The sequence below is a fragment of the Schistocerca nitens genome, chromosome 9 (genome assembly GCF_023898315.1).
Source record: "Schistocerca nitens isolate TAMUIC-IGC-003100 chromosome 9, iqSchNite1.1, whole genome shotgun sequence".
NCBI lineage: Eukaryota > Metazoa > Arthropoda > Insecta > Orthoptera > Acrididae > Schistocerca > Schistocerca nitens.
Genome location: NC_064622.1, coordinates 66,599,037 through 66,611,773, shown reverse-complemented (window position 1 = coordinate 66,611,773; position 12,737 = coordinate 66,599,037). Strand labels below are relative to the sequence as shown.

At 37.1% G+C, this 12,737-nt stretch overlaps 1 protein-coding gene across 1 annotated transcript in view; it reads left to right on the top strand.

Annotated features, from left to right (window-relative positions):
* Nucleotides 1–9,730: 9,730 nt before the first annotated feature.
* The window catches only part of LOC126203555 (wee1-like protein kinase), a 98,953-nt gene continuing 95,946 nt past the window's right edge, over nucleotides 9,731–12,737 (top strand). Inside the window, exons 1-3 of the mRNA XM_049937877.1 lie at nucleotides 9,731–10,369; nucleotides 10,634–10,763; nucleotides 12,186–12,313. Of these exons, the coding sequence (XP_049793834.1) occupies nucleotides 9,843–10,369; nucleotides 10,634–10,763; nucleotides 12,186–12,313 (785 nt within the window). The 5' untranslated portion in view covers nucleotides 9,731–9,842. The remainder of the gene's footprint in view (nucleotides 10,370–10,633; nucleotides 10,764–12,185; nucleotides 12,314–12,737) is intronic.

Here is a 12,737-nt window from a genome sequence, read left to right as displayed (position 1 = left end):
GACTATTTTACCTCCAGAATATTTTATCCAAGAGGATGTCATCATAACTTAACCTTACAGTAGAGCTGCGTGCCCTCGGGTAAAATTACAGCTGTAGTTTCCTCTTGGTTTCAGCCATTCGCAGTACCAGCACAGCAATGCTGTTTTGGTTGATGTTATAAAGCTAGATCAGTCAATCATCCAGACTGTTGCTCCTGCAACTACTGAAAAGGCTGCTGCCCCTCTTCAGGAATCACACGTTTGTCTGGCCTCTCAACAGATACCCCTCTGTTGTGATTGCACCTACGGTATGACTATCTGTATTGTTGAGGCACACAAGCCTCCCCACAAACGGCAGAGTCCATAGTTCATGCGTAAGGAGCTTGAAAATGATATGACACTCGAAATCTGGTGGACAGCACACTGCAATAACTGCAGTGACTTGTTTTAAACAGTTTATTATGACTGTGAAACAATACATCAAGTATATGTATAGAATATACTGTAGTGAAGCAGCATCCTCTCCATATTAATGTATTTTTGGGTGATTTATAATCTCTATAAGAGCCAAATATATTATTAATGTTCAATTGGTAAATTATAAAAGTATTTCAATTTTGATTATGTGAATATTCCAGTTTCGAATTCCAAAGTTACTTTAAGCCTCAGTACAAAGCCATAGCTCGCTGTAGGTGACATAATTTTCGGGCAGGCACGCGTGACCAGCTGTGTCATGGCTGGCTGCTTGTGCAGGGTATGGCTGGACCATTTCTCGATGGGATGGTTGAGAGGGTACAGCATAGCTGTCTGTGTCGCATCTCTGTACAGGTGATATTGTGCGAGGAGAAGGGGGACACATTGTGGCTGGCTGTAGGTGATTGTTTGTCTGCTTTGGAGGGAGGTGGCAAGGAGCTGGGTTGTGGGGTTGACCAGATCGTAGCTGCAGTTGATTCACGTTACATTTGTGTGTGGAAGTGGAAGTTGTTTACCTCTGGCCATGACAGTAAGGGCTCCATCAGCAGATGAATCATGGTATAACTGTGTCTGAGTCGTATTCCTGGGGAAACTTGTGGCTGCAAGGGAATTGTCTAGAAAGGGATCCTGCTGCACTTTTTGAAAAACGAGTTTGTAATGCTCCTCGTGCTTGTGTGGAGGAGACGAACAAACTAAAACATCGCCGAGGCATGTGTAACAGAAGGCGACTTGACGAGAATGTTGTCTATAAATATCTGCCAAGTCCACGCTGCATTATTCATGCCGTTGGGGTCGCCAGCATGGAGCGGATGCCGATAGTGATGCTGGAACCAGAATAATGTAGCAAGCTAGTGAGGATAATGTACATCTCATTTGTCGATATCGTGGTACACAGGAGAACACATGCATGTCATTCAGACATTGTGCTGCAGCGGAGCTCTGTCCCACATACCAAAGGGTTTGCTAAGGTAATTGATGGTTGAGTCGCCACAAGTTTATTTCCTTTGCCAGTCAGTAATTTCAAACCACCATTAGTGCAGTACTTCAGCAACTGTTAAGCTTTTTTTCCAAGAAACTGACTGTTCCTCAGCCAGGTGGTCGGCATTCACTGGGGAATTGTTCATGGTGCATCAAACTGTGCTCCATTTCAAAGACGATATTGAAGGCAGATCAGTTACCCTTCGAATTTTACCACATCACTCTAAGGCGCCATTTCCATTGAGTCAGGTCTCATCAAGATAAGTAGCAGGGAGATGATTTTCTTTTCTGAAGTTGTGTGTTTTCCTTGGAAAAGTTGTCCTAGCCGCTGCAGTACTGATTGTTTCCATCAGATTGCGTGTTTCATTGTTGCATTTTCTATACCTGAATGCCAGAGATTCCAAAATTGTTGGAATCGAATGTCAACCTCCTGTGAAAGAAATCTTGTCATGTAAAACATCTGCTGCTTTTGCCTTGTAGGATACTCACCACAGTCGTGAAAATCCCATACAGTATGACAAACAATGTCGTTCTGGAAATCGACGTTTTCTCTCTTGACAACTAATTACCATTTGTAGCGAGGCGGTTTAAAAAAATTGTTCATCATACTGTTCAAAATAAATGTTCACCTACCTCAATACGGCTTCTGCACGACGTCCCTTCACACTGCAAGTGTAGATACTTACTAGACGGTGAAAAAGCAGCGTTGAAGAAAACGCCGCCTAATATCTGTCCTGCAAAGTCCGCCTAAACTCTAGTAGTATTTCAGTTCCTGCGATCTCACATATATCAAGATTTCGGGTAGTGATATGGTGCATTTTTTCTCACAGAAAATGTTAAAAAAATTTGTAGGTAAGCCTTTTATTGCTTCTAGCACACATGAAAATGGGCTATCAAGTCCACATTTACCTAACTAACGTATCTACAGTACCCTTTTCACAGTTCATACAACCAATTTCACACGCAAAGCTGCAAGAAATTTAGATGGGTCCGTCCCGATTGATGACGCGATCTCACAGTCACAGATCCGCTACTGTAAATGAGTTTCACATTCGGTCCTTTTCAGTGGGTTTCTTTTAAAGTAACTGCTCTCCAAATACTCCATAACTGAATACAGAATACGCCACAGAGAATTTTCATAAAGGCAGAAAGTTCACACTCGACTAACTTTCCAACAAAATACTCCCAAAACCCCAAACATTCGTCAAACTGTTCGTAACTACATCAGCGATAGTCACGACCTGTATCAAATGCGAGGAACTTAATATTCCTTCACTTTACACATAATGAGAATCATCACATTTAACATGTCCTTCTGCGTCCAAGGCAGGCGAGCGGCTCTCTCGATACTGCCTCACTCACAGCGTATCTAACTAGCTGTGCGCGGGAATTACTTAATTCTCATTGGCTGATCATTCTGATGGACCAATCAGAATGATCCTTTGAGACCATACTCGCCGCAAAACTCGCCTAAGCCAATCACTGTTCAGAAAGTACTCGTAATTTACGTCATCCCGAAATGAAAATACTAACACAACATTTAATAAAACAAAACGAAATAAAATTAATCTTGAAAATAATTTAGAAAACGATTGCACTTTAAACTAATATTCTGGCAGCCTGCTTACAAAATCAATCACGTCTAGAATATGTCATCAGCAATGTGGGAAAATTACATCTTTCCCACGTTCCAGTTACGTAGTGTTGTACATAATACAATATTGAATTTTTTCGTATGTCCCACACACATACTCTCACTCATTCTCATTTATTCACACAACAACATAATAAACAGATATTAACTTTTCTGAATTTTTATACTACAAAATGTAAAATTAAAGTTTTGAAAATAAAAATACAAACTAATTGATTTTGTATATTGAGAACTCTGAGTTCAAATGGTAACAAAAGACAAACTGTAATCGTTCCTAACTGAATTTTTCACCCTGAGTGTCAGTTTGGTGGGTTTTAGCTAATTTTCTGAATCTCTGAAACTATTATATGTACTGCTTTGAAATTTGGAGGAGATCTTCTTCTGAATAACAAAAAATAGTATACCAAGTCTGAATATAATCGGTTAATATTTAATATGTTTTATTTAGATTCGTAGGGGGTATGAATATACGGTCACTCTAAGTGACACAGAAGCCCGTTCTCATGCTGGCTAATAGCTACAGATGTGATATGAGTCATGGCTAAGACATAAGTTTGCAGCCTTCTGTACATTCACTGGGCTCCACATCTAGGTATCTTACTGCAATAAATGTTATCCCATAATAACTTGCTACGTCACACATTGCTTGTGCTTCTGCAAATATTCTCAATTTAGTTTGCAGTGAAACACCACATGTCTGTTGCAGTCTGTGGTAACAACAAGATTTTGCTTCTGTCATTGTGTTTAAGGTCGCTAAGAAATTCGAATAGCCTCTATATCTACATCTATATCTATACGGCTACTCTTAGCATCACACTTACGTGCCTGGTAGAGGGTTCATCGAACCACTTTTACAATAATTCTCTATTCTTCCACTCCCAAACAGCGAGCAGAAAAAAAACGAACTCCTATATCTTTCTGTGTGAGATCTGATTTTCCTTAATTTATTGTGATCACCGTTTCTCTCTATGGAGGTCGGCACCAACAAAATATTTTCCCATTTAGAGGAGAAAGTTTCTGATTGAAATTTCGTGAGATCCTGCCACAATGAGAAATGCCCTTTCTCAATATATTCCATTAATCCTATCTGGTAATGGTCACACAACATGCAGCAGTATTCCAAAAGAGGACGGGCAAGGGTAGTGTAGGTGGTCACTTTAGTAGCATTTGCTACATTTTCTTTCCAATTTAAGTTGTTCATAATTGTGTTTTCTAGGTATTTATTTGAATTTATGGCCTTTAGATACGACTGATCACCACTAACCACAGTGTAACGGAGTCCTTTTAGCACTAATGTGGATGACCTTACACTTTACATTATTTAGGGCCAACTGTCAATTTTCACACCATACAGATTTCTTTTCTAAATCGTTTTTCAATTTGTTTTGCTCGTCTGATGTCTTGACTAGTCAATAAACGACAGAATCATCTGCGAACAGCCTAAGACAGCTGCTCAGATTGACTTATAAATCGTTTATGTAGATAAGGAACTGCAGAGCACCCATAAGACTACCTTGCGGAACGCCAGAAATCACTTCCGTTTTACTCGATTACTTTCTGTCGATTACTAGGAATTGTGACCTCTTTGAGAGGAGATCGCGAATCCAGCCACGTAACTGAGACGATATTCCATAAGCATGCAATTTGATTACAAGCAGCTTGTGAGGTACTGTGCTAAAAGCCTTTTGAAAATCTAGAAATATGGAATCAATTTGAAGTCCCATATCGATAGTACTCAACACTTCATGTGAGTAAAGAATTCTAGTATGGATGTCATGACTTCAACTCTCTTGCTTTATCAAAGTTTTTGAAGCTGTCAATGATCGCCAATGGTCTCTGGATGTCCTTAAGAATGTAACTCTGACGTTTCGACTGTTTATTTTTGTAATTCATATTTCTTCAGATGACGGCAAAATAAACGGAATATCGTATCTTTTGCTCAAAAATACTCCACAAGTTCGATCTGCATTTCCAATCTAATTGGAAAGGTATGGTATTCCAAGTGTTGCTAGTCGGTGAATGAGTGTGTACTAGTGTAGTTAGACTATTCTGCAAATTTCCAGTCCTTGTATTCTGTAATGATACATCTAAGGAAAACGCTTGGTTCTGTAGAAAAAATGTACGTTTATGGAATCCAAGCAATAACATACAAGAACCATAAACTATTAAAATCTTTTCTAACAGTATCGTAAACAAATTGTCTATGTTGGCAAAGAAATGCCTGATATAGAACGAGCTCAGGTAAGTGTACAACAGGGACCCATGTTGGGCCCTTTCTTTCTGCTGAAAATGGCTTATGACCCACAGTCATTTATTAGAATGTTTACTGTACGATATGCAGATGATAGCTTTTCTTTGTTGCAATAATTATGTAAGGAGACTTAAAATGTACTGATAATACAGTAACTCATCCGACTTATTGGTGTTAGCGCAAATGGGTTTTGCAGAATGGAAACAAACACAGTATTGGCTTCACTTCTCTCTTGATGATCGAGGTTATGATAAATTCTTGTGTGTGTATTACATTTACATAATTTTTAAATGTACGTAGAGAGCTATACATGTCGTATAAGTATCAGTCTCTCAAAGAAATTAAAATATGTTGCGAAAGCCTGATGATCTACAGTGAACAGGTTAAGAGAAATTCAAACATCAATTTGCAAATTAAAGTATATAGAAATTAATGTTAGCAATGGACAGGTAAGTGCTCCAATTATAGTAAGAAAGCTTTTTAAAGCCTTTTTATAGACATTGTAGAAAGTGATATTTGTATGAGAATGGTATATTATCTACTCATCAACAGCAGAAAGGATTACAATAATGTGAGAGTCTTGATGTAGATATAAAGAATCTTCTTCAGCTGATAAATAGTCTGAAGAGCAAAAAATCAGTAGAGAGGACGAAAGTTTTCCTTTGCTTTTCAAAGAAATGTAAGCTGTAGTTAGTTATATCACTGTATCATTTAAAAAACTGTGTTTTTCAGAATAGTATATTCCTTGGTAACTTGAAGTTGAAAATTCTCAAGTCTTTGTTTAAATGTATGAGATAAGAAACTTCTCCAGAACTGCGACTATCACATTAATTTACTCCTTTAGTAACATTACTGAAAAGAAATTAGTAAAATATGTGCTGGGTCATTAGAACAGTTAAGGTATTTCCAGCATGGGTTAGAAGAGACTGGAGTACAATGTCACCAGCAGTACAATTATTACAAAAAGTTCTACAGAAAAAGGTGGAAGTAAGAAAGCAACAGGAGTCTTTTCAGACCTTTCAAAAGCTTTCAACAGAGCACATCATAATACACTACTGTCAAATCTTGCAGATGACGCTCTCAGTGGAATTCTTATGACATTACTGGAGTTATATTTAATAAACAAGCCACAATGCTCTAAAACATATATGGAAACAGAACTATCATAGACAAGAAAAGATTCAGACCAATAATCATAAAATTTTGTGTTTCACAGGATTCATTATTAGGTCCATTTATTATGATGAGAAATTTAACTGACTTCTAGATAATGAACAAATCCTCACTATGTATGACATTGATATGTGTGTTCTTTGATGGACAAAATATTCAGGTAGTCTACCTAAGCAAGTGCAAAAATTTATAACGAAAACGTTTTTAATTTTTTTACATTAGTTTTCAGGTGAAAATTTAAGGTTAACCACACAAAAACCAAATCGTGTGATTTCGGTTGAGTGGATCAGATGAACAAATGACAAAAAATGAAAGCGTATTGACTAACACACACTCTGCAAGTTTTTGTGTAAATGTATATAGATAATAAAGTGGCCTGGAAACATCGAGTTGATTGTCTGTCTAAAAGTCTAATACCTAATCTTAATATTTTACGGAAGATAATTCCACACCTAAATTCAGTTTACTTTAAATATCATACAGAACAAAGAGAATTTTACCATTACATTGCTTCCTGTATACATGTACGACACAATGTTCCATATCTGTATTTGCAACGAATGTGGACAATGTACATGAGACTGCTGTTGGTTTCATCCATTGTATTTGTGTGTTATTTATGTCTCCACACAAACATATATTGTTATTTGGTATTAAAACTTTGTCTGAAACCTCTATTACCAAATTTTAAAAAAAGTGTCTGTTAGCACTAGGTGATCAGTACAAATGAAGAATGATGATCGCTTTTGATAAAAGCAGTTATTTGCTGGTCCATTTCCGGATAAAATTCAAAGAGTCTCACATGATAACTGTGGTAAGGTTTTGGCGAGTTTTGAATGTGTTCCCTTTCTCATATTTTTCTATTTATTCATCCATTTGTAGGCAAATTTGTTTGTATGGATGTCAACATTCTACCTTCCTATATACTTAATTACAACAGAGTATGTTAAATAAGAATAATGAAAAACATGATCTACATAAGAAATTCACAATATGGAGATGCTGTTTATCACTGAAATAAGGAAGGTAAGATTAAAGGAACAGCTAGAACCTGATTCAAGCAAGAGAAATGAATCACAAGGCTCCTCTCATAATAAACATCGATTTTTAGATTATGTGAGATAATTTACGAAATTAGACATGTGCTGCCTAGCCTACAAATATATCCCAGCCACTTTAGCTACTTTATTGCTGTTCACCCTAATGATTTATTTGTAATAATTTTTATTGCATGAACTCTTCAACCAAGCTAAAAGTATTTTTTAGTAAATATAGTGTAAGACATGTTTCAAGTTTACATGTACCTTTATGTTGTTGATTTTTTGGTAATTTATTATAGAGAGTAAATCGCGTAAGACGTAACACCCCCTTTATTCCGGGAGCGATTGGACATATCAGCATGCGGTTTTCGGCGAATCATAGCGGACTATGGGGCACATACGTTGGTACATGCACAATAATCACAACGTTTATATTGATCGAGATAATGAGGCAAGTACATGTTTTTTAAATGGGACGCTATACTTTTTTTACCATAATTCGAACGCTCTGGAAAAGACGCGTATAGTAATGTAACGCATGTTGCTATTGTGATTCAGACTTTGCTTAAAAGAGGGCGTATGAGGATTTACCTACGTCGCGTAGGCCGTGCATGCTGCATACAGCACGGCAACTCGGCGTGCTGGTCACAGGCGCTTCCGACCGCCTCGACCTTCAATCGTGCAATGTTTCCCAGCGTCTTTTAAGCGAAGTTTGAATCACAATAGCAACATGCGTTACATCACTATACGCGTCTTTTCCAGAGCGTTCGGATGATGGTAAAAAAAGTATAGCGTCCTATTTAAAAAACATGTACTTGCCTCATTATATCTGTCAATATAAACGTTGTGATTGTTGTGCATGTACCAAAGTATTTGCCCCATAGTCGGCTATGATCTTCGACCATAGAATTGTCGAAGGGTATGATTCGCCGAACACCGCTTGTCGATACGTGTAATCGCATCCAGAATAATGGGGATGTTACGTCTTACGCGACTCGCCCTGTATAGTTTGACTACTTGGTAATACATAGTATTTGGGTCTTAACGCTATTCTTTCTATACAGATACTAGCAACTGCCGTGTCTGGTTTGGTGATCCTGTGTTGAGATGTTTGTTACTCATTGCTACAAGTTTACTTCATAAAAACTGTAGTTTGAAAGAACTTGCAATTCTCAAAATACCCCATGTTTTAAACAGTTCGGTGCAGTGGGCCTTTTCATGACTCATCCTTATTATTGTGACGACCTGTTTCTGCAGTCTGAACACACTTTCCATATTGGGAGCATTTGGACCCCAGAGTATTACAGTATGTCATAATTGATGATAGAAGTACATATATCTGCAAAACATGTTATTCTTAGAAGCGAGCTATTAAACATTATTGCTAATATCGTGGGGCATAGCGTGCTGAGCTAATTCTTTTTCCAAGTACCCTGATATCTTCATTTCCCATTTTAATTACTGATCAACACAAATACCTAAAACTTCTGTGCTACAAGCACATGCTGTAAACTTATTACATAATTTAAGCTTTGTTGTGTTAATTCTTTTTTATTTGTATCAGAGTTCATGTTATTAGTATTTTTGTATTAAGCGTTGTTGACCATTTGTGGCCTCCTCTAAGTGCCTTGTCAGCTTTTACTCCTAATGTTTCTGCTGTCCTCCCAGTAATTATTTTATTGCTGTGATGAACAAATGACACTGTTTTATCTTGTGAAACATATAGTGGGAAGTCTTTAATGTAAATGAGAAACAGTATTGAGCCAAACAAACTTCCTTGAAGTACTCCAGTATTCAAATTATCTTGATCTGAAAGATGTATCACTGTCCCTGTTTAAGATTGTCCTTCCTTAATAGCTTGCTCTCTCATATGACCGATGATCGAAAAATTTGTTTAATATTAAACTGTATGTCACGTTTATCTAGAAATAATTTCTATTTCTCAGTTTCAGAAAGTTGCAGCGTTTGTCAAAAATCGTTTTTATAAGTGGAGTGCTGTTTGAGTTCCATTTATTGTTGATGATTATATGGCAGCTATAAGTTTCTTGTGACTAAATTTTGAAAAAAATGGTCGTTAGTGGGAATTAAAGTAAAATTCAACAATCGAAACTGCTAACAGTCGTATTTTGATGTTGTTATGTTGGTATTCGTATTATTCGCTTTGCCTCTGAATCCCGCGAAGTGGTTGGTTACAGGTTTAACGTGTGATAGTTATGATTTGCCGCCATTCGTTTTGTAAGATTTAGTGGCTTGTGTTTATGTGAAGCGTTTTAATGTATGAAGTTTTCGAAAAATGGAAGAGTCAGGCTCGAGGATTTTAGATTTTGATTCGTCGGTTGATGATAACTATGATTTTAACAACAGTTCGGTTTTTGATCATGACACTTCGAATGAGGACGGAGCTCCTAAACTACAGCAAGAAAAATCAAGTTTACAATTTGGACTAGATTGTCATGATCGCGAGTTTAGTGGTAACAGTTGTGGTGATGTGACAAACTCTACAAATTTAAAGGTGTCCCTTTCCCCGCCTTACAAAGGAGTCCGTGCACTCAGGCTTCTCGATTCGCCCCTTACTCCGAAGACAATAATTGAAAATAGTTCTGGAACAGCGTTTTCGACGCCGTTTTTACGTCGTTCCAACCTCTGTCTTGCCAGGCGACAAAATGGGCGTCCTCGATCAAGATTATTTACCGCCCCCGAAGCTTCGACAGGAGAAAACAGCGATAACGATAAGCCAGCAGCTAACATAAACCCATTCACGCCAACTGGAATGCTTCTTTCAAGCAAAAAGAGATCTAGATCCAAGAGGAGTCTTGTGGGGTGCGTATCGTGGTATTTTATGTGATGTTCTGTCATATTTGTACAGTGTTGCACAATTGGCGTCTGCTGTGTGTGTCAATATGGGGAGGTAGTTTAGTGCTTAAGCGTTTCCTGCGACTGTTTTTTTTTTTTTTTTTTTTTTTTTTAAAATAACAGTATAAACCCAAACTCTTATTCATGTGTATGCGAAGTATAATACTTTTAAGTTATTGAAATCTTACAGCAACTTTCATCAATATTGCAGTACTTAATTTTCCTTTGTAGATCACCACCTCCGCCTTCACGTGATTGCTCGGTTGTTATCCAGGCAACATCAGATGATTCAGATAATGAAGTGGAACAACCTACAAAGAAGCTGGCTCTCCATGATTCAAATATTTCAAGATACCACAAGGTTAAACATATAACTATATATTGTGTATAGCGTTTTTATTATTTTGGCTTGCAGTCAGAACTGTGTGCTACAAATATTTCATCAGTGTGAGTAATCATGTGAGTCTCTGTATTGCAGTCTTTCATAAGAGCCACTGTTAAAGTCATAAAACTGGGGGGCTTCTGTTAGCTTTAAGCAGACGAGACAATTTAAATTCTCTAAATTGTCATGAAGGTAATTTGTCGGTTTCATAGGAATATTTTCTGTGAAATACTTTCTGTATACTCTAGAGTCTAATGTTTTATGTCTGTGTAATTAGCATTATTATGTCAAAATTGGGTCTCTCGCCCTTCCTTATGCGATTCACTTTTTTATCCTTGTCAGACGTAACAAGGTTTTGCATTTTATGTGCGTTTAGCAGCAACTAATGCTTTTGATAGTGTGAACTCATTCATCTTGATAGCAAACATTCCTAAAAACTGGAAGATGCCCTACATTTTAGACGTATCTTGAGAAATTGGTAGTGACCTGATCGTCCTGAAATTCTTTGTTAAACAGTTGAAAATCCATAATGGAATATAACAATTTTATGAAAAGCATAGCTGCTGCTCACCATATATAGTCGTAAATAGGCAAAACGGAAAGACTGTCAGAAAATAAGCTTTCGGTCAGCGAGGCTTTTGTCAAAAATAGACGACATATACACACTTGTGCAAATGCAGCCACACCATACACACACACACACACACACACACACACACACACACACACACACACACACACACACACAAATCATATTCTCTGGCTTCATCAGCTGACAATGATTGTGTGTGTGTGTGTGTGTGTGTGTGTGTGTGTGTGTTTGTTTGTTTGTTTGTTTGTTTGTTTACTGACTGTTTTTGTTGTGCTTATCTGAGACTTAGCATCTCCACTATATGGTGAGTAGCAACTATCTTTTTTTATAATATTGTTGAACTTGTTTGTTCCTGTATATTGTATATATGTTGAGTGCTAAAGTATTCTCATTTATTTATAAAGCTATATCTTCCACAATGTGTCTTGTACTGCAACTTTATCTACTCTCCTTCTTGTTGTCTACTGTTATGAATTGCTGCTTCTACAGTGAAGAAACTGTCAACTGAAATTGCTGAACAGTAAAACCAATATAATTTGCTGTTTGGATAGAGAGAGAGAAGGCACTGAAGAAATTGCTGTAGATAATGTGTTGTGTTATTACAAAATGAAGACAGATAGTGAGGGTTTGCTTAGAAGGCGGTGACAATTGTCAGGATTTGCTCTTAGGTCTGTAGAAGGCTCTTGGTCACAGGTATATTCATCTTTTGCCTATTACAAATGACTAGTTTGAGAACATGTTGGAAGATGAATGCAGTGACTGAAAAAATATAAATAAGAAATAACAATTTGTTTCCATATTTTTTCCAGGAATTTCATGAACTTGAACTTATTGGAACTGGAGAGTTTGGAACTGTATTTAAGTGTATCAACAGACTTGATGGTTGTATATATGCAGTAAAGAAGAGTATAAAACCAATTGCTGGCAGTGCTAATGAGTAAGTGTTTTAATAATTTGTGTAGTGTTAAAATATTTCTAGGGTAGTGTAGGAAACATGTTTTGACATAAATCATGGCAACCAATGTTTAATTAGATTGATGTAAAACATTTCAGATTTGAAGGTTTCTGGGGTATAGTGAGCTTAGGAAGTGTTTGGGCTATGGTTTTATGGCAAATGTTGTGCGCACCCTTATTAAGTTCAGACTCAGCTGCTCAGTTACCTTGCATTTAGAGGTTTTTTAATTTTTTTGGTTATAGGAGCTGTGTAAAAAGTGAGCACCCTTGACATACATATGGCAGAACCGATGTAGTAAGAAATAATATTGTTATTACTGTAGAATTCGTTTTCTGTGCAGTCCGGAATTTTAGTTACTTTGAGATGCGATAATTTGACTTAGAAGTTGCTATGACGCTGTTAAATT